At 53.1% G+C, this 22,123-nt stretch overlaps 1 protein-coding gene across 1 annotated transcript; it reads left to right on the plus strand.

Annotated features, from left to right (window-relative positions):
- Positions 1 to 1,903: 1,903 nt before the first annotated feature.
- LOC149855665 (uncharacterized) lies at positions 1,904 to 9,743 on the plus strand. Its single transcript, XM_090022690.1, has 5 exons — positions 1,904 to 1,927; positions 2,490 to 2,585; positions 2,709 to 3,195; positions 7,061 to 7,100; positions 7,243 to 9,743. The coding sequence occupies exons 3-5, from the start codon at positions 2,781 to 2,783 to the stop codon at positions 7,331 to 7,333; spliced, it is 546 nt and encodes a 181-aa protein (XP_089878816.1). The 5' UTR covers positions 1,904 to 1,927; positions 2,490 to 2,585; positions 2,709 to 2,780; the 3' UTR covers positions 7,334 to 9,743.
- Positions 9,744 to 22,123: the final 12,380 nt, after the last annotated feature.

Here is a 22,123-nt window from a genome sequence, read left to right on the forward strand (position 1 = left end):
CTGCAGGCCCTTGACACCCTGCGCTGGATGGTGAATTTCAGCAAGCGATGATCGCTATCACCCAGGTGGTCAAAGACCTGGAGGTCCCTTACTAGGTCGTCGCCTGTGGCCAGGACCAGGTCCAAGAGGGCATTTCCTCTGGTGGGGCTGTGCACCTCCTGAATTAAGTGGAGGTCCTGTATCTCAGCCAGGAACCTCCTGGAACAGTCTGACCTGGCTGACTGTTCCTCCCACCAGATGTCTGGGTAATTGAAGTCACCCATGACAACTACATCCCTTGCCTTAAGTGCCTCTGCAAGCTGGCCTGAAAATTCCCAGTCCAGCTCCTCCCCTCGGTTGGGGGGGTCTATAGTAGACCTCCACCATTAAATCCCTCTCCCCACGGCCCCCTTGTACCTTGACCGAGAGCACTTCAGCTTGCCCCTCCTCTGACCCCATGCATGTAATGACTGACCATTGCATGAACATGAGCAATCAGTGCAAGGCAGTGGCCAGCAAGGCAAACAACACGCTGACATACATCAACTGATGCATCTCATGTAAAACTAAGGAAGTGATAATCCCGCTGTACTCAGCACTGGTTAGACTGCAGTTGGAGTACTGCAACCAGTTCTGGGCACCGCACTTCAATAAGGATGTGGAAAAACTTGAGAGGGTCCAGAGAAGACCAACCCACATGATCAGGGACTTGCAAGGCAAGCCATATGAGGAAAGGCTGAGGGCCTCGGGCCTTTTTTGGCTTAAAGAAGAGAAGGTTAAGCAGGGACTTGATAGCAGCTTACCACTATAGCACAGGAGGGCATTAGGAGCTCGGTGAACAACTGTTCACTAGGGCATCCCTGGGGAAGACCAGGACCAATGGATACAAACTCCTGGAAGGCTGCTTCAGGCTTAATACCAGGAAAAAATCCTTCACAATCAGGGTGTATAGTCTGTGGAATAAACTTCCTCCAATGGCGGTGCATTCACCTACCCTGGAGGTTTTCAAGAGGAGACTAGACAGTCACTTCGCTGGTGTCACCTAACCCCAATTGTCTTCCTGCCTAAAGCAGGGAGGCTGGACCCAATGATCTACAAGGTCCCTTCCAGCCCCTAACTGTCTATGAACCTATGAATAAAATCACCTCTCAGTCTTCTCTTACTCAGACTGAACAGATCCAGTTCCCAGAGTCTTTCCTCATAGGGCCTATCCTCAAAGCCCCTAATCATATGCATGACCCTTCTCTGTACCCTCTTGAGACTATCCACACCCTTCCTGAAGTATGGTGCCCAGAACTGGACACAGTACTCCAGATGCAATGCCAGTCAGTGGACCACCACCCATCATATAGTTATGGTGAAGGTTCTTCCTACCGAGACGAAGCACCTGACATTTTTCCCTATTAAACCTCATCTGATTCCATTCAGCCCATTGGACCAGTCTGTCAAGGTCATCCTGGATCCTTATCCTATCCTCTGATGTGCTGACATTTCTTCACAGCTTGGTGTCATCTGCAAACTTAATCCTTGTGTTATCTATCGAACAGAACGCGCAAACAGGGAGGGCTAGGGAGGGGACTGCCCCCCCAGGCCAGCAAGCCCCCTCAAGGGCTAACCCTTAGGGAGCAGGCTTCCCCGGCAGCGGATCCCCCCCAGTAGGGGAGCGTAGGGGATGGAACTGCCGGCAGGCACTTCCGGGTAGACCGAGGCGCCTGATTGGCCGTTAGAGCGGGGGCGGGTAATTCAAACCACAGGTTCAAAGCCGCAGGGTGACGTAGTTCCCTCACTCGGGAAGCAGCAGCGGGAAGGAGAGGAGTTAGGCACACGTGTGTCCCGCACGCACGTGTGCCCCATAACTAACTTTTGACCCGAGGCAGCGGCGGCGGCGGCGGCAGCAGCAGCAGCAGAGGAATCGGCAGCGGGGGCAGCAGCAGCTGATCCCCCGAAGGTAAGTGGGGCGGAGGGCCTCGGCACAGCTGAGCCGGATCCGGAGGGGAAGCCCTCCGGGTCCCATATAGCTGAGCTGGTAGGGAGCCGCGCTCCCGAGCCGCGCAGCGCGAACAGAGCGCACAAACAGGCGCGCTCTGTAAGAGCGCGCCGGCGTTTGCGCAGGCGTTCGCGCCGGCGGGCGGGCTGGGAGGGCCAGGAGTGGGACTCCTGTACGGGTAGGACGTAGACACCACACAGGTCTACAAACAGCAGCTTAGAATGGTGTCTACGAGGAGTGCTGCTAGGGCCTCTGCCCAGGGGGACAAGGCTAACCAGGGCTGGTCTGAGGCCTCCACCCAGACCGAGCCCATGGGGAAGCTGATGTCCCCCTACCTCCCGGCCTGCGGGGGATCCCCAGCAGGGCCGGGGGGGGCAGAGATGGGAGCCCCCACACCTGTCCGGCAGGTGCCCGGCTTAGGGCTCTGGAGGCACAGGTGAGGGAGCTCCGGGAGGAGGTTAGCAGGCTGAGGGGGATCAGGGAGGCGGAGGAGGAAATTGACAGTTATTTCCTTTCCCTGCAGGACCAGGCACCCAAGGAAGAAGCAGCCCAGGGAAGGACCTCCACGGCAGAGTGGCAGACGGTCACAGCCAGGACCGGAGCGGCTCGCAGCGAGCAGGTACAAGCTTCTCCAGTCCGACTGGAGAACAGGTACGAGGCCTTGGCGACTCTGCAGGAGATGGAAAGGGAGGAGGAAACCCTTGGGCAGGAGGAAATGCCACATTCTTCACATTCCAAACAGATCAAGAGATCCGAAAGGACCCAGAAGAGGAGGAGACGCGTGCTCGTTATAGGCGATTCCATCCTGAGAGGTATGGAAGGGCCCATTTGTCGCCAGGACCCTTCAGCACGAGAGGTCTACTGCCTGCCTGGAGCTAAGATTCAGGATGTGACAGAGGTAATCCAGGCCAGGATCAAGCCCACCGATTACTACCCCATGGTCCTTGTCCATGTGGGTACTAATGATGCGGCCAGGAGAACCCCCGATCACCTGATGGCGGACTACCAGGCTCTCGGCAGCGTGCTGAGGGAATTTGGTGCACAGGTGGTATTCTCTTCCATCCTACCAGTGAACGGACGTGGAAGACGGCATGAGAACTGCATCCGAGAGACCAACTGGCGGCTTCGGCAGTGGTGTCTCGGGGCAGGCTTCGGCTTCCTGGACAATGACCCACACATTACAACGAGGGACATGCTCAGCTGGGATGGGCTTCACCTGTCCCCCAAAGGTAAGCGTGTGTTTTCTTCCAGGTTGGCGGATCTCCTCCGGTGGGCTTTAAACTAGGCTCGTCGGGGGGAGGGGAAGATGAGGGTGGGGGAGGCTGTGGACCACCAAACCAGGTGGGACCCACAAGGACAGCCCAGCCTGAAGAAAGAGAGCTTTGGGAACATGAAAGGCAGGGGGTGGACAGCAATACGGCACAGGTAAGGAACGGGAAGGTTAGAGACAAAAAGCCCTTTAGGACTTGGAGCGAGGGGGTAGCAAAAGCACCAGTCACAGGGCTCAAGTGCCTATATACTAATGCTAGGAGCATGGGGAACAAGCAGGATGAACTAGCGCTCCTGGTTGCACTAAACGACTACGACTTAGTGGGGCTGACGGAAACCTGGTGGGATCCATCCCACGACTGGGCGGTACATATTGAGGGCTATAGATTGTACAGAAAGGACAGAGTGGGGAAAAGGGGGGGAGGGGTTGCGCTCTATGTTAAGGAGCAATATACATCAACCCTCATCAAGACAGAATCAAAGGATGAGGAAGTAGAAGGACTGTGGGTTAGGCTACATGGGGGGCAAGGAGAAAAGGATTTGGTGGTAGGGGTCTGCTACAGACCCCCACATCAAGGGGAAGAAATAGATTTGGGGCTCCTGAGGCAACTCTCAGAGACCATAAAAGCTAAAGAGGCGGTGGTCATGGGGGACCTAAACTACCCGGACATCTGCTGGGAGACACAGACAGCAAAGTCCCACCGCTCACGCAGGTTTCTAACCTGTGTACAGGACCTCCACCTGACACAGGAGGTACATGGTCCCACTAGGGGGAATGCCTTACTGGATCTGGTATTGGCAACGGGGGATGACATAGTAGGGGACCTACAGATCGGTAGCCATCTGGGGGACAGTGATCACCTAAAAGTACAATTCAACATAAGGCGTCGAGTGGGTAAGGTAACCAGTAGGGTGAACGTGCTGGACTTTAGGAAAGCTGATTTCAGCAAACTCAGGTGATTAGTGAAGGATGCACTGCAGAGTAGTAGTTTTGAAACGATGGGAGCCCAAGAAGGGTGGCTGTGCCTTAAGGAAGCTATCCTTCTCGCACAAAGCGAGACGATCCCCGTGCGAGGTAAAAGAGGGAAAGGGGCCAGGAGGCTTCCCTGGCTGACCAGAGAAATCCTGGGCAGACTAAGGGCCAAAAGGGGAGCACATAAAAAGTGGAAACAGGGAGAGATCACCAAAGAGGAATATACCTCTTCTGCTCGTGCTTGTAGGGAGGCAGTTAGACAGGCCAAAGCTACCATGGAGCTGAGGATGGCAACCCAAGTAAAAGACAATAAGAAATTGTTTTTTAGATATATAGGGAGTAAAAGGAAGGCCCAGGGAGGAATAGGACCTCTGCTAAATGGGCAGAAACAATTGGTGACGGACAGAGGGGACAAGGCTGAACTCCTCAACGAGTTCTTCGCCTCAGTGTTCCTAAGCGAGAGGCATGACAAGTCTCTCACTGGGAGTGTAGGGAGGCAGCAGCAAGGCACCAGACTTCCATGCGTGGACCCTGAGGTGGTGCAGGGTCATTTGGAAGAACTGGATGCCTTTAAGTCGGCAGGCCCGGATGAGCTCCATCCGAGGGTACTGAAGGCACTGGCCGACATCATTGCAGAGCCACTGGCGGGAATATTTGAACGCTCGTGGCGCACGGGTCAAGTCCCGGAGGACTGGAAAAGGGCCAATGTGGTTCCCATTTTCAAGAAGGGGAGGAAGGAGGACCCGGGTAACTATAGGCCAGTCAGTCTCACCTCCATCCTTGGCAAAATCTTTGAGAAAATTATCAAGGCTCACATTTGTGAGAGCCCGGCAGGACAAATTATGCTGAGGGGAAACCAGCACGGGTTCGTGGCAGGTAGATCGTGCCTGACCAATCTAGTCTTTTTTTATGACCAGGTCACAAAACGCCTCGACGCAGGAGGAGGGGTGGATGTCGTATACTTGGACTTCAGGAAGGCCTTTGACACGGTATCCCACCCCATACTGGTGAACAAGTTAAGGGGCTGTGACTTGGATGACTGCACAGTCCGGTGGGTGGAGAACTGGCTGGAGGGTCGCACCCAGAGAGTTGTGGTGGATGGGTTGGTTTCGACCTGGAAGAGTGTGGGCAGTGGGGTCCCGCAGGGCTCGGTGCTTGGACCGATACTCTTTAATGTCTTCATCAGCGACTTGGACGAGGGGGTGAAATGTACTCTATCCAGGTTTGCAGATGACACTAAGCTATGGGGCGAAGTGGACACGCCGGAGGGCAGGGAACAGCTGCAAGCAGACCTGGACAGGTTAGACAAGTGGGCAGAAAACAACAGAATGCAGTTCAACAAGGAGAAATGCAAAGTGCTGCATCTAGGGAGGAAAAATGTCCAGCACACCTACAGCCTAGGAAATGACCTGCTGGGTGGCACGGAAGTGGAAAGGGATCTTGGAGTCCTAGTAGACTCCAAGATGAACATGAGTCGGCAGTGTGACGAAACCATCAGAAAAGCCAATGGCACTTTATCGTGCATCAGCAGATGCATGACAAATAGGTCCAAGGAGGTGATGCTTCCCCTCTATCGGGCGCTGGTCAGACCGCAGCTGGAGTACTGCGTGCAGTTCTGGGCGCCGCACTTCAAGAAAGATGCGGATAACCTGGAGAGGGTCCAGAGAAGGGCCACTCGTATGGTTAAGGGCCTGCAGGCCAAGCCCTATGAGGAGAGATTAGAGGAACTGGACCTTTTCAGCCTCCGCAAGAGAAGGTTGAGAGGCAACCTGGTGGCTGCCTATAAGTTCGTCAGGGGGGCACAGAAGGGAATTGGTGAGTATTTATTCACCAAGGCGCCCCTGGGGGTTACAAGAAATAATGGCCACAAGCTGGAGGAGAGCAGATTTAGATTAGATATTAGGAGGAACTTCTTCACAGTTCGAGTGGCCAAGGTCTGGAACGGGCTCCCAAGGGAGGTGGTGCTCTCCCCTACCCTGGGGGTATTCAAGAGAAGGTTGGATGTGTATCTAGCTGGGGTAATGTAGGCCCGGCACTCTTTCCTGCTTATGCAGGGGGTCGGACTCGATGATCTATTGAGGTCCCTTCCGACCCTAGCATCTATGAATCTATGAATCTATGAATCTACCCCCTCACCCAAGTAACTGATAAAGATATTAAAGAGCACAGGCCCAAGCATTGATCCCTGGGGGACACCACTGAAGACAGCCATCCAGGATGAGGCAATCCCATCGATTACAACTCTCTAGGATCAGCCTCTGAGCCATTTGTTTACCTACCTCACTATGAACTGGTCTAGGCTAGTACCCACCAGTTTAATTGAGAGAATATCATGGGGAACAGAATCAAAAGCTTTATTGAAGTCTAAGTAAATAATGTCAACCTCATGTCCCTTGCCCAGCTGGTTAGTTACCTGATCATAAAAGGACACCAGGTTTGTTAGGCATGACCTACTTTTGACAAAGAAGGTCTGGTTGCTTCTTAATATCCCACCAGTTATGAGTTTGTATTTGCTGGCCTCCTTAACAAGTTTTCAAAGATTTTTTCCAGGACTGAAGTCAGACTGACCAGTTTATAGTTTTCAGGATCATCCCTCTTCCCTTTCTTAAAGATAGGGATCACGTTTGCCCTCTTCCAGTCATTTGGGACCACTCCTGAGTTCCATGACTCTTTGAACAGCTTCACCAGAGGCCCTGCTATGAGCCCAGCCAGTTCTTCCAGGACTCTCGGATGCAGGTTATCTGGCCCAGCAGACTTGAAAACTTCCACATGTTCTAAGAGTACCCTAACCCATTTGGGACTGATATCATGTGGTCTTTTGTCTTCCCCATATTCCCTGGGCCTCTGGACAGGTGAAGAGCTCCCATCTGATTTCAGGAATACCAATGTGAAGTAAGTATGTAGGAGTTCTGCCTTTTCCAGGAGATCAACTGTGGGCTGCCTGTCTTTATTTAGTAGGAGACCCACAGTGGAGCTGAATTTTTTCTTGCTCCCTATGTACTCATAGAAGATTTTTTGTTGTCTTTTATTTCAGTTGCCAGCTTGATCTCCATGCCTGCCTCGGTTTTCTGTGTCTCATACCTGCAGACCCTGGCTGTATAAGTGTACTCCTCTCTGGCTGCTAAACCATTGTTCTATTGCTTATATGCTTCTTTTTCCTTTGTCAATAGTTTCCTGATATTACTGTTGAGCCAAACAGGTCTTTTGGCCCCTTTCCTGCTTTTTGACCACGTGGGGATGGCCTCTTTTTGAGCAGTGAGGATTGCCACCTTAAGGAAGCACCATAGTTCCTGAACTCCCAAATTGTCTAGTCACTAGTCACAGAGGGCCTCTCTAATTAGACTTCTGAGTTTGCCAAAGTCTGCCCTTCTGAAGTCTCAGACTTCTGTTTTCTGACTGAATGCCCAGCCTTTTGGTGGATGGTGAACCTAATCAGATCATGATCACTGTTGCCCAGAGTACCTCCAATCCGCAAGTCACTTACCATATCTTCACCTTTGATCAACACTAAGTCCCAAGTGGATTTACCCCTAGCTGGCCCTTCCACAGCCTGTGTCAAGAACAGGTCATCAATAGCTGCCAAGAATTTGGTTGACCTGCTGGAGCTGGCCGAATTGTCTTCCCAACCAATATCAGGGTAGTTGAAGTCACCCATGACAATCAAGTCTTTAGTGCTTACTGCCTCAGTTAGTTCCCTGGAGAATGCCTGATCGCTCTCCTCTTCTTGGTTGGGAGGTCTATAGTAGACTTCCACCATCAGGTCTCCCTCTCCTTAACCCCCTTGTATCTTGACCCAGAGGGTCTCAAGGGACCTCTCCCTGCAATCAAAGTGACCTGCAGGGATGGGTACTGCTCTTTCACATAGAGCCACACCTCCTCCCTTGTTCTCAACTGAATCCTTCCTATAGAGCCTATAGCCCTCAATATCCACAACCCAGTGAGGTCAAGTTCCTCATCTACCAGAAGGAGTGCCAGTTCATCCTGTTTATTACCCATGCTTCTGGTGCTCCCATAAAGACACCTGAATTCACCCCGGTCACCTCAGGTTTTCTGTTACTCTGCAAGTGTCTCAGGACATTGATATACATCTGGGTGTCCACTACATGAATGCCCTCCCTTGGGTCATCTTAGCCAGAGATTCATGAACAGAGGTGGAAGCTTCCCTCTCTCCCCCAGACATGCCTAGTTTAAAGTCCTCCTCAGCAAGTTGGCTATCCTCATAGAGAAGAGCCTCTTCCCTCTGCCTGTGAGGTGAATACTGTCTCCTGCATATAGACCAATGCCGTTGAACTGCATGCCAAGGTTGAGGAATCCAAAAACTACATGGTGACACCATCTCTGACTCTTTCAGCTGACTTCCTCAATGCACTCCTCCCTCTGATGACCATGGCCTCTAACTCCTGGGCTTTTAAGCTCTCAGTGAGACTCCCATGCTGGGAAGAATGGGCTTGGCCAGACCTGACCTGAACCGTCCTGACACAGCCTGCTAACATGCCTTGGCACAGGACTGGGGTGCCCAGCTCTAGCACCCATGGCTCCTGTCCAAAGGGACATGTTAGCTGGGTGGGCTGGGCTGGGCTGGGCTGGGCCGAGTTGCGTTGGGCACAGTCTCCATGAGAATCAGGAAGTGATGCACAGTCCCAGTTCTGGGCCTACAATGGGCCATAGTGCATCACCTCCTGACCTCATGGAGAACAGGCCCGGCCAGCCCAATGTGACCCATCCCATCCCGCCCAGCTAGGGTGCACTTTTGGGCAAGAGCCATGGTGCCAGACCCATGCATCTTGTCCTGTGCAAAAGCATGCTAGAGGGCCATGCCAGGCTATGCTGGGACAGGTCTGGCTGGGCTCATTTTCCCTGCACAGACTGGGGGTCCAGCAGTGCTGCTGCCAGCTTGGCCCAGCTGGCACCGCAGGGGGGGCCGGGCATGTGGCAGCTCCCCCACAAACCTGACATCCCCCCACACTCCACACCACCCCCACATCCTCCCACCCCATTCAGTAAACCCCACACCACCCCCACATCCACCCACACACAGTGTTCCCTCTGAGCTGTGCAGCATGTGTGGATGTGCACATGTTGCACTGATAGATGCACCTGCAAGACTGCTCATGCCACACAGCTTAGAGGGAATGCTGGCCACACACCCCACACCACCCCCACACCAACCCAGACCTATTCCCATCCTCCCCCTGCAAACCTCACTTCCCCCCCATCACATACCCAGTGTACCCAGCTGCCAGACAGGATGAGACCTGCTGCCAAGAGCTGTGGCTGCAGGGGCAGCTGTCCCTACATCCTAGTTAGTGAAGGGGTCAGGGGGAGCTCTAATTGTTCTATGATAAGAAAGCCAAAAGCAAACATCAAAGCATATTGATATTTAGAATTTATTTTATTGTGATGATAGAAACACTGGTAGGCTACCAAATGGCTTTAAAATGGTACATATATCAATATAACCTTTCCCAACTGATCTCTCTCTTTCCCTCTCTCTCTTTAGTGGTCTTGTTTTAATTGATTAAAGAGTGAATTTTGGATTTTATTCATCAGAGATTTTGCAGTTTTTAAATAGGGAACACCAGGATTCCTGTTAGTGAGGCAAGTGGCAGGACCTGGGCAGCTGGAGGGCAAATGAGGTGGCTGACCTCCTGGCCATTTGGGGCCAGGAGGGCATGCTTTGACAGTTCAAAGCAGGTCACTACACTGAGAACATCTTCTGGGTGCTAGTTGCCAAGATGGCCGGGTGGGGGCACATATGGCAGCTGTGCTGCACAAAGGTCAGCTGTGCAGCCAAAGCCCATTGGCAGTGCCTCTACTGGGGCCATACAGTCTCCATCCAGAGCTGGATGGAGCCTTGGGGCCACATGCTGTCGCAGGTGGCAGCAGGTCATATCCAGGCAGCAGCCCCCACTGCCAGAGTGCTGCAGTGGGTAATGGGTGCAGGGGACTCTAGATTAGAGATGCTTCCACAGTCCAGCTGGCACAAGAGGCTAGTGCCCCCAGATATCAATTGGCCAGGCCCCAGAAGATCCTGCCTATTTGTTTCATTCAATTACCCTGGGCCCTAAGGCCTACCCACCTAACTAGTAGCCCCTACTGTATGGGGCCAATGGGTGGATAACACAACAAAAAGCTAGGGACAACAGAGGCAAAAAACAGGACAGGAGTGTTGTGTGGGCCAAGGGTCAAAACATGAAAATAAGTGCTCCTGAGGGGGACATCAAGCAGAGTCCCCCAGGCCGTACACACTGGCCCTTAAAGGCATCCAAGGAACCACTGAATCCTGCCCAGTGGTGCTTCACTAGGAGGCATTTGTGGACCAGTGAGAGAAAAGCATTCCTGCAGTCACTGGGCACTTTCCTGGCCAAAGCCTCCTTCCTGGTTATGTACAAAGCCACTTGGCCAGGCTAGGAGAAGGTTGACCAGGAAGTCCAGGACTTTGAACTGGGGTGAGGTCCCAGGCAGAGCTGTCCCTTGGGGGGGTGAATTGGGGCAACTCCCCTGGTCCCCAGGCTTTGGGGGGTCATGCACTTTGAAATCACAGTGTCAGATGCAATACTTTGCACACACCCATCAGAGTGTGTGTGTGTTGCACAGAAGCAGATGGGAGAGGGGAAATGGCCATGGGGGGGAGCGACATTGCCCAGCACTGTGCCACACCAGCGCTGGCTGCCTCCCTTCCCTGGCCCTGGCCCCGGCCCCAGCCACCTCCTAGTGCCAGGCCCAACTACCTCCCCACTTTGGCCCCAGCTGCCTCTAGGCCCCAGTGGTGCCAGCCCCAAATGCTTCCTGGTCCTGGCCCCAGCTGCCTCCCCCCACCCAAGCTGCACACCAGCCGGGGGGCCCCAGAGCTGAGGGCCAGAGTGAGGCCAGCCTCGGCTGCACTGCTGGGCTGGAGAGGACAGAGGCCCCAGGATCCCCACGCCCACCCCACCAAGCCATGCACAGCCAGGGTGGGGCATGGGACAGAGCAATGACTTGTCCAGGGGCATAGGGAGGGGTGGCGGCTCCTGCCATTGCATGCATCCCAGGAGGCATGGGGGGCCTGGGCGTGTGACCCTGATCTGTGCAGGGCAGGGTGGGACACCACTGTGGGCTGGGACAGATCTTGCTGGGCTCTTCCCAGTAGGTGGATGTGCTGTGCTCTGGGTGGGCTGTGGTGGCACTGGGAGCAGTGTCAGGTGGGCTACGGTGAATCTTGTGGTGGCTGCAGCCCCCTCCCAGTGCTGCTGTGGCCCATCATGAGCATAACTCTGCCCCAGTGCCCACTGGGAAGAGTCTGGCCCCAGCCCACAGTGGCACCGATCCCTGCCCCGTGCAGATTTAGGGGTATGCGTCCCCTGTGCCTCCCAGGGTGCACGTAGCAGCAGGAGCCACACCCCCCAGGATGAGCCACTTAGAACTCAGTCTCACCCCCTGCCCCAAGTATCTGCCCCCCCAGCCCTAGCCACCCTTCCCACTATTGGTTTAATTAATGCAAAGGGCCGGTCCTGTAGTTATATACAGTAGGATACAATGGCTAGCACTAGCAGGAACAGACAAATGGAGAAAATAGAGCTCGGGTGTGGGAAAAAAGGCAGAAAAAAAGAAAAGAGAAGAAATGGATAAAGCACTGAAAGATTCGCTGGAAAAGTTTATGGTTTCTAAAAGTGTTTCGGCTAGCAAGAAAAATGCTGAATCAGTGGACTCCAGTGATCGTATTAAGGCTGAGGAAGAGGATAATAGTGCAAAATGTGCACAGGCTGTTAAAATAGAAAAATCTGCCAATGCTATTTCCCCTGAAGAAGATTTGTATGATCCAGCAAATTGGGCAGATTTACCTAACAACAAGACAATAGACATTTTAATGGAGAGAGGGCCTGTGAAAATAACTGGCAATGACTATGTTTTTCTAAAGAATGATGACAAATGACACTTTTCAGAAAACTTAAGCACACAGAGCTTGCCAAATGGAAAAAGGATTGAAAGAAATTGGCTGGTATACATGAAGACAGCTGATACAGCTCTTTGCTTCTGCTGCAAATTGTATGGCTCAAAAATGGCACACAAATTAGTAAAGGAAGGCTGCAATGTCTGGAAACATCTCAATGACAGATTGTGATCTCACAATTTATCCAATGAGTATATTGTAAACTCAACAAAATGGTTTGAAATAAAGAGAAGATTGTCTGCAATGAAGACAATAGATGAGTACACACTGTGAGACATAAACAAGGAGAAGAAACATTAGCAATCTGTGTTGAGACGTTATAGCAGTTGTGCAGTACCTAGCTGAGCATAACTTTGCATTTCAAGGAACAAATGCAAGGCTTTATCAATATAACAATAGTAACTTGCTGAGATTAATTGAGATGATAGCTAAATTCGATGACGCAAGAACATGTCAATCGCATTAAAAATGAAGATATCCATGACCATTATCTTGGGCCTCATATTCAAAATGAGCTAATCTCAATGATGGTGTTGTAAGTGAAGAAAAAAATTCTTGAAAAGGTGAAGAATGCAAAATACTTTGCAGTTATTCTTGACTGTACCCCGATCTGAGTCACCAAGAGCAGATATCCCTTGTGCTTCATTATGTTGATGTGAGTTCTGAAGAAGTGAAGGTAAGGGAGAATTTTATTGACTTTCTTCTAGTTCAAGACAAAAGCAGACAAGGACTGTCAGATTCTCATACAGTAACGCTGGATGGACTTGGTCTCCATATTAGTGTTTGTAGGAGTCAGGGATACAATAATAGGGCAAATATGAAGGGCCAGAAACAAAGCATACAGGCGTGCATCCTTCAACTCAACTGCCAAGGCTTTTTCACTCCATGTGGCTGCCACAACTTAAATCTGGTATTGGGAGATATGGTGGAATATAGTTCAAACTCAACAACAGTTTTGGAGTTGTACAGAGAATTTACAATATATTTTCAGCTTCAACTAATCGATGGCAAATATTGAGAGCAGGAGCTCCTGCTGTCAGCACCCTCAACTTAGGATTCCAGAAGAGGGGCTTGATGAGCAGGTTGGTGCCCTGGGCGAGCATCACTGGGAACCTGGAGGTGGGTACCAGCCTGTAGATGTGGGGGAGGTCCTGGTAGAACTCTGGCAGCCCTTGCAGGTCCTGCAGGGAGAAGCCCCACAGGCCGAGGAGCTGTCAGTCATACTGGAGCCCCCAGAATGGTGGAGGAAGGCGCACCCCAGATGGCTTCATGCCATGTAGCTACTGACACCATATAGCAGTTGCTTCAGGGACTGAAGGTGGAATGTCAGGCAAACTAGACTCATGCTGCCGTCCCACAAGGGGAGGCTCAGGACCTCTGCAGCGACCCAGTGCCATCTTTGCCAGAAAAACTCCAGTGGGGAGCAGTGGCAGGGTGTGGAAGTGGTGCTCAGGGATAATTCTTGGGACAACAAGGGCAAAAACCAAGATAGGAATAAAGTGAGGGTCAAAGGGTCAAAACATGAAAATGTGTGCTCCTGAGGGGGATACCAAGCAGAGCCCCCTGGGGCACACCCACTGGTCCTCAAAGACATCCAGGGAGCTGGTAGATGCCACCCAGTGGTGCTCCACCTGGAATCATGTATGGACCAATGAGAGGAACATGGCCTCACGAGGCACACCTTGGCTTCAAGCCATGCTCCCACAAGCTGGATCATAACCTGATAATGGAACGGGTGCATGTGGCAGAGGCTGGGGTCTCGGACACCCGATGAAAGGGCCACCGACAGGGAGGTAACCCTCACCAGGGTTTGGAGCTGGGGAAGAAGGACCCAATTAGGAATATAGGGTGGGACAGAGCTGAGGACCACCTGGGTCCCCAGCTCTTCTAAGGGCTCGAGGAGGACATACTTGCCCTTTACCATGAGCTCCTTCTCCACCACTTTTTGTGTGGTGGCCTCTGAGGTGAGGAAGAAACCCCTTGCCATGAAAGCAGGAGGCTGCCACAGTCTTGGGGGCCCCCACCACCTAAACCAGGGCCTGCACCCAGATCTCAAAGTGCAGATTCTCTCACTCAGGTAGTTGGTACTTCACCATGAGCCTGAAGGTGGAAAGGGGGCCCTGCCACCTGAGCTGGAAGGGCCCATGGTGGAGGGTCCAGGCCCTGTGGCCACAGGTTTACCCACAGCTGTCTGTGTATAACTGCGGTTCCCCACTGCGGGGCTGCCTTGGGCTGAGTGTGTGTGCTGGGTGGTCTAGCCCAAGTGTCCCCTCAGGCACTGGTGGTCTAGGCTTGCTGGCAGGGCCCTTGCCCTTCCCACCCACTGCTATGGAAGAGGCTAAAGAGGAGGCCTTCCCACTGCCCTTGTCTTGGGTCCCTGATGGTGAAGGAGGGCTTGGGAGCCCCTCTGGGGGATGCCTGGCCAGGGGAGATACCCTGGCCCCTCTGGCTCCCTGTTAGAATCCTGCTTGCCCGCACAATGTGGGTTACCGGCTTGTCTACCTCCAGGGGGGGCCAGTTGGACTCTGTCCCCAGGGTGGGAGTTGTAGGGACATGAGTCCCCTTGAGGACCTGGCTGAAATCTGCCCTTACAGCGGGTGCTGCAGGAAGTTCTGCATGAGCATCTGCCCCACCCGCCCGGCCGAAGGCTCCGGGTCTGCCATTGCTTCGTGTAAGGGGGGCAGAAAAAAAGAAAGAAAAATCACAGCAGTGCTAGGAAATCCAATAGGGGCACACTGGGGCTGTGGGGGGAGGTTGTGTGGGAGGAAGGGAGGTGAAGCTCACTGAGTTACAGCCCCACAGGAAACTGGGTTGGCTATGCTTGGGGAAGGTGGGGGAGGGAGACACACACACACACGCACGGGCTGGGGAGACTCGAGCTGGCTTACTCAGCCACACAACAAAGGCTGGGGAGTGCATCACAGGACTTATCACACAAGGGCAAAGCACACAGGGGAGGCTGCTGAGTCAGGTGTAAGAGATGGCAGGAGTGGTGGAGGGGCTTCATTTATTGAAGCTCAGTCCAGGGACCCCTCAGGCCTTCAGCCAGGTACTTAGCAGCAGAGAAGCAGGCAGGAATACAAGGCACAGGACCAGACATAGTGAGGCATCTTTAAGGAAGTGCAGGAGCAAACAGTCAATTAGGGAAGTACTCCAGGGCAGTTGCAGTGCAGAGTGGTGCAAGGCAGTGTGGCAGGGAATTCCTCCTCCTCTACTGAGGGGGGAAGCAGCAGTACAGGTAGCAGCAGCAGCAACAGTAGCTGCAGTGGTAGCAGCAGCTGTCCAGGTCAACTACTCAAGACATGCTTCAGATAAAGGTGAAAGTGAAGGCAAAGGCGGGGGTGGCCTGCCAAAGCATCTGGGCAAGGTGCCCTTAGGCATTGGCAGTAATGGTGGGGAGAAGGACCTATAGGCAGCGCAGGACCCCTCCCTGGGTTGTTCCCCCGCTGCAGCTTAGCAGTGGGCTGGACAGCAGGCCAGAATAGGAGTGCAGAACCTGGAGTGTGGGGCTGGGGTGCAGTGAAGTGCTGTGGGGATGTGGTGGATCCATCCCCGCAAGGGGGGGGCAGCTGCATGTGACAGGAGACCACCCCCTGTGGGGGGTGGCAACAGCAGCAGCAGCCTGGGGCAGAAAGGGGAGTGGCCAACTTACCCCCAGAAGCTCCTGAGAGCAAGCTAGTATTAGCAGCAGCAGCAGCAGCAGCAGCAGCAGGAGCCCAAGGCAGGAAGGGGCATGGCCAACTTCCCCCAGAAGCTCCTGTCCATTTGTGTCACCCAATAGTTGTGGGCCCTGAGGCCCACCTAGCTAACTAGTAGTCCTTACTATATGGGGCCAATGGATGGATGACACAACAAAATTCTTGAGACAACAAAGGCAAAAAACAGGATAGGAGTGATGAGAGAGTCAAAGGGTCAGAATATGAAAATGAGTATCCTGAGGGGATACCAAACAGAGCCCTCTGGGCCATGCCCACCAGTTCTCAAAGACATGTAAGGCACTGATGGACACCACACAGTGGTTCTCCACCCGCAAACATGTGCAGACCAGAGAGAGGAGCCCCACAGTCCCTGGGCACCTTCCTATTCAGAGACTCCTTCCAGGTTATGTACACGGCCCACATGGAAAGGGCCAGGAGGAGGTTGACCAGGAGGTACTGGGACTTGGTGGGGCCACAGATAGGGTGTCCAAAAATAAAAAGGTTTGGGGAGGTAAAATTAATCCAGAACCTCAGGAGAAGGTTCCGGAGGTGGAAATGGAGGGGCTGCAGCCTGGGTCACTCAAGTGTCATGTGCTCTAGGGTTTTCCTCTGCCCACAGAAGAGGCAGGAGACTGGGGAATTGGCAAAGCTCACCACATACACACCTGTGGTGATGGCTCCAGAGGAGGTTGTCAAGTCCAACACCTGGCAGGCCTCCAGCTGTACCAGGCTGCCCAGGACCACGAGGAGTACATCATCAGCATATGCTGACAGGACCAGCCACACTGCTGGCTCCTGCAGCACCAACCCCACCACCTGCCACCCACCTCTGCAGGAGGATGAGAAAGGGCTCCAGGGCCAAGGCATACAGCTGGCCTGACAGTGGGCAGCCTTGATGTATCCCTCGCCTGAATGGAATGGGCTCCATCACGGTCTACTTGAACTTGACCAAACACTCTGGAGAGGCACACAGCACCTGGAGAGCCCACATGAAGCAGGGCCCAAAGCCAAAGGCCAGCAATGTGCCTGTGAGGTACCCACAATGAACCCTGTCAAACACTTTCTCCTTGTTCAGGGACAGGAGGGTGAAAGACAGGACCTTCCAGCATGCTAGCTCCAGGAGGTCCCAAACCAGGTGCAGGTTGTCAAAGATAGAACATCCAGGCACTGTGTACATCTGATCGGGATGGATCACGTCTGCCAGCACAAACCACAGGTGCAGAGATGGCCTTTGCTGCCACCTTATAGTCCATGCAGAAGAGGGACACAGGACACCAGTTCCTCAGATTGCAGGAATTCCCCTTTTTTGGATGGAGGGTCAGCACAAATATCTGGCATGACAAGGAGAGCTCCCCACTTCCCTCGGATTCAGCCCAGGCCATGGCAAAGTCCTAGCCAAGGACATCCCAGAAGGCATGGTAGAACTCAGCAGTCAGCCGGTCAATGCCCAGCACTTTCTTATCAGGCATCAGGTAGAGGGCAGATGAGAACTTAGCCAGGGTGAGAGGAGCCTCCAGCCAGTCTCAGTCACCCTTGCTGACCTGCAGGAGTCTCTCCCACAGGGTCTGACAGGCTTTGGCGCTGGTCAGATCTAGGGAGAAGAGCTCTTCATAGAAGGTTTGAGGGCACTGGCACATCTCACCCGGTTCTGTGAGAAGGGGGCCATTGACTGCCAGAAGGCAAACAATGTACTTCTTGGCCTCCCACCTCTTCTCCAGGACATAGAAGAAGCAGGAGCTACAGTCCATCTCCCAAACAAACTGGATGCATGAGTGGACAAATGCACCACACGTGGTGGCCGTTCAGAGCATGAAGTTCTTCTTGCTTCTCCTGACACTCCACAGAGGGGTGGGTTGGTTGGGTCAGCAGCCAGGCACCTCTCCAGCTCTAGCATTTCCCCCTCAAGCTGCTTCTGGACCGCCTCCCTCTGCTGGGTGTGCCCCTGAGTGTAGCCATGGCAGAAAAGCTGGATGCACACCTTTCCCACGTCCCACCATCACCAAGCCAAGGGGAAAGCAGCCTATTTATTGCTCCTGCTAGGCCAAATAGAACTCGTAGAAGGCCTCCCTGGAGCCCACATCCTCCAGCAGATGGACACTGAAATGCCAGTAGGTTGACCCCAGATGCCTTGGCTCAGACAAGGTGGTGATCACTGAAAGGGGTTGGCTGGATGCCAGAGGAGTGGTCCCTGGCAAAGTGCAGCAAAGAGATATAATTCCAGTCCAACTGGAAGTGGCATGCCTTTTCCTCCCCACATTCACGCAGGTGAAGGCAGGGGGGCTGTCAGGGTGGCAGATATGCCAGACATCCACCAGGGAATTTTCCATCAGGATCTCCCCAAGGATACCCACGGTGGACTGGTTCTGCTGTCTGCCTGACTGGTCACATGCATCCAGGGTGATGTTAAAGTCCCCACTAAGGACCAGGCACTCACGAGGGTTGAGGCTGCTGATGTAAGTGGCTGTCTGGCTGAAAAAGTCCATTATCTCCGGGTTCTTCGCAGGGATGTGCATGTTCAGACATTTCAGGACCAGCCCCTGCACTTGGACCCAGAGATGCAGCAGTTGGCCCGACACCACCTCAACATCCTGGAGAACCTCTGGCTGCAGACCCAGAGAGAACAGGGTGGCCACCCTGCAGAAGGTGGGCAAGAGGTGACTAAAAAAGACCCTGCCTCTTCACTCCAGTCACCAGTTAGCCTCTTCTGTCAGAGTCGTCAAGATCTTCTGCAAGAATGTCACAGGGTACATAGATTCATAGATGTTAGGGTCAGAAGGGACCTCAATAGATCATCAAGTCTGACCCCCTGCATAGACAGGAAAGAGTGCTGGGTTCAGATGACCCCAGCCAGATGCCCATCCAACCTCCTCTTGAAGACCCCCAGGGTAGGGGAGAGCACCACCTCCCTTGGGAGCCCATTCCAGACCTTGGCCACTCTAACTGTGAAGAAGTTCCTCCTAATGTCCAGTCTAAATCTGCTCTCTGCTAGCTTATGGCCATTATTTCTTGTGACCCCCAGGGGCGCCTTGGTGAGTAGAGCCTCACCAATTCCCTTCTGCACCCCCATGATGAATTTATAGGCAGCCACAAGGTCACCTCTCAACCTTCTCTTGCGGAGGCTGAAGAGGTCCAGGTGCCTTAGTCTCTCCTCATAGGGCTTGGCCTGCAAGCCCTTAACCATATGAGTGGCCCTTCTCTGGACCCTCTCCAGGTTATCCACATCCCTCTTGAAGTGTGGTGCCCAAAACTGGACGCAGTATTCCAACTGCGGTCTGACCAGCGCCCAATAGAGGGGAAGTATCACCTCCTTGGTTCTGTTTGTCATGCATCTGCTGATGCATGATAAAGTGCAGTTAGCTTTTCTGATGACTTCATCACGCTGACGACTCATGTTCATCTTGGAGTCCACTAGGACTCCAAGATCCCTTTCTGCTTCCATGCTACCGAGCAGGTCATTTCCTAGGCAGTAGGTGTGCTGGACATTTTTCCTCCCTAGGTGCAGCACTTTGCATTTCTCCTTGTTAAATTGCATTCTATTGTTTTCTGCCCATTTGTCCAACCTGTCCAGGTCTGCCTGTAGTTGTTCCCTGCCCTCCGGTGTGTCCACTTCTCCCCACAGTTTTGTATCATCCACAAACTTGGACAGAGTACACTTCACTCCCTCATCCAAGTCACTGATGAAGACATTGAAGAGTATCGGTCCAAGGACCGAGCCCTGCGGGACCCCACTGCCCACTCTCTTCCAGGTCAATACTGACCCATCCACTACCACTCTCTGGGTACGACCCTCTAGCCAATTTGCCACCCACCGGACTGTGTAATCATCCAAGTCACAGCCTCTTAACTTGTTCACCAGTATGGGGTGGGATACCGTATCGAAGGCCTTCCTGAAGTCTAAGTAAACGATATCAACCCCTACTCCTGTGTCAAGGTGTTTTGTAACCTGGTCATAAAAAGAGACTAGATTAGTCAGGCATGATCTACCTGCTATGAACCCATGCTGGTTTCCCCTCAGCATAATTTTTCCTGCTGGGCTCTCACATATATGAGCCTTAATAATCTTTTCAAAGACTTTGCCAAGGATGGAGGTGAGACTGACTGGCCTATAGTTGCCTGGATCCTCCTTCCTCCCCTTCTTGAAAATAGGGACCACATTGGCCCTTTTCCAGTCCTCCGGGACCTGTCCTGTGCACCACGAGTGCTCAAATATTCTTGCCAGTGGCTGTGCAATGATATTGGCCAGTGCCTTCAGTACCCTCAGATGGAGCTCATCCAGGCCTGCCGACTTAAACACATCCAGTCCTTCCAAGTGACTCTGCAACATCTCAGGGTCAACACTTGGTAGTCTGGCACCCAGCTGTTGCCTCTCTACAATCCCATTGAGACTTGTCTTGCCCCTTGTTTAGGAAGACTGAGGCAAAGAACTCATTGAGGAGTTCAGCCTTGTCCTCCCTGTCTGTCACCAATTGCTTTTGCCCATTCAGTAGTGGTCCTATTCCACCCTGGGCCTTCCTTTTACTCCCTATATATCTGAAAAACAATTTTTTGTTATCCTTAACTTGGGATGCCATCCTCAGCTCCATGGTAGCTTTGGCCTTTCTAACTGCCTCCCTACAACTGCGAGCTGAGGAGGCATACTCCTCTTTAGTAATCTCTCCCTGTTTCCACTGCTTATATGCCCCCCTTTTTGCCCTTAGGCTGCTCTGGATTTCTCTGGTCAGCCAAGGAAGCCTCTTGGCCCCTTTCCCCTTTTCCCCTCACATCGGAATCATCTCCCTCTGTGCCTGAAGGATCATTTCCTTAAGGCACAGCCACCCTTCCTGGGCTCCCATCTCGCCAAATCTCTTACTCTGCAGTGTGTCATTGACTAAACACCTGAGTTCACTGAAGTCAGCCTTCCTGAAGTCTAGCACTTCCACCCTACTAGTTACCTTACCCACTCTATGCCTTATGATGAATTCTATTATTTGGTGGTCACTGTCCCCCAGGTGACCACTGATCTGTAGGTCCCCTACCATGTCATCCCCTGTTGCCAATACCAGGTCCAGTAAGGCATTCCCCCTAGTGGGACCATGTACCTCCTGCATCAGGTGGAGGTCCTGTACACAGGATAGGAACCTGCATGAACGGTGGGAATTTGCTGTTGCATCTCCCAGCAGATGTCAGGGTAGTTTAGGTCCCCCATGACTACCGCCTCCCTAGTCTTTATGGTTTCCGAGAGCTGCCTCAGGAGTTCCAAATCTAGTTCTTCCCCTTGGTGTGGGGGTCTGTAGCAGACCCCTACCACCAAATCCCTTTCTCCTTGACCTCCATGTATCCTAACCCATAATCCTTCTACTTTCTCCTCCTCTGATTCCATTTTGATAAGGGTTGATGTATAACGCTCCTTGACATAGAGCACAACCCCTCCCCTCTCTTCCCCACTCTATCCTTTCTGTATAGCTTATAGCCCTCAATGTGTACCGCCCAGTCGTGGGTAGAGTCCCACCAGGTTTCTGTTAACCCCACTAAGTCATAAGTGTTCTCTGCAAGCAGGAGTGCTAGTTCATCCTGCTTGCTCCCCATGATCCTAGCATTAGTGTATAGGCACTTGAGCCCTGTTACTGGCGCCTTTGTTGCCCCCCAGCTCTGATGCCCAATGGGCCCCTTACTGCTTACCTGCTTATTGCTTACCTGTGCTGTACTGCTGCCCTCGCTGTGGTGGGGACACTGTCAAAGCCTCCCCAGCAGTTCAAGTGAGTTGCACCTTGCTGGTGGACCACTGGGTGTACTCACAGACAAGAAATGCAAGTAGCTTCATAGAGCCTGCCACTTCTTGGGTGTCTTCCTCCTGGTCCTGGGGCTCAGTGGGCTCCCCAGGCACTGTCTGAACCTCCTGGTCTGCTAAGACCCTGGACTCTGCTTGCTATTGGGAGAGTTCTGCAGCCTCTTGGAATGGGGGTGGAGGTAAGGGTGGGGATTGGACTCCCTTACTAGATTTCAGGGCAATCCCCCAGGGGGTTTGCATGGGGTCCCAGACAAGATCATCCTGTCAGGGGAGCCACTCTCTCCCCTCAGCTGCTGCCTCCCTTCCCAGGACTCCACCAAACTTGGTTGGGGGGCACCATCCCCTGAGTGCATAGGGGGGTTAGGTGTTGTGGCTGGGGTGCCAGGGCAGCCTGAGGAAGAGGGGTGATGGGGGCACGGGGTCCCCCTTTTGCCAGTGGGACCCACAGATGCCCTCCCCACCTGGCCCATGGGGCACTTGTGACATAAGTGCCCCAGGGCACAGCACCAGAAGCACTGCA

This window comes from Crocodylus siamensis, chromosome 11 (genome assembly GCF_052110815.1).
Source record: "Crocodylus siamensis isolate JL-2025a chromosome 11, ASM5211081v1, whole genome shotgun sequence".
Classification (NCBI taxonomy): Eukaryota; Metazoa; Chordata; order Crocodylia; family Crocodylidae; genus Crocodylus; species Crocodylus siamensis.

What these genes read in the sequence shown, in the direction of transcription:
- LOC149855665 (XM_090022690.1), top strand. Translation starts at nt 2,781, where the DNA reads ATGGAAGGGCCCATTTGTCGCCAGGACCCTTCAGCACGAGAGGTCTAC. An exon ending in GCTTCACCTGTCCCCCAAAG is followed by an intron (nt 3,196 to 7,060) that starts GTAAGCGTGTGT and finishes GCCTCTGGACAG; the next exon opens with GTGAAGAGCTCCCATCTGAT. An exon ending in TTCAGGAATACCAATGTGAA is followed by an intron (nt 7,101 to 7,242) that starts GTAAGTATGTAG and finishes CTTTTATTTCAG; the next exon opens with TTGCCAGCTTGATCTCCATG.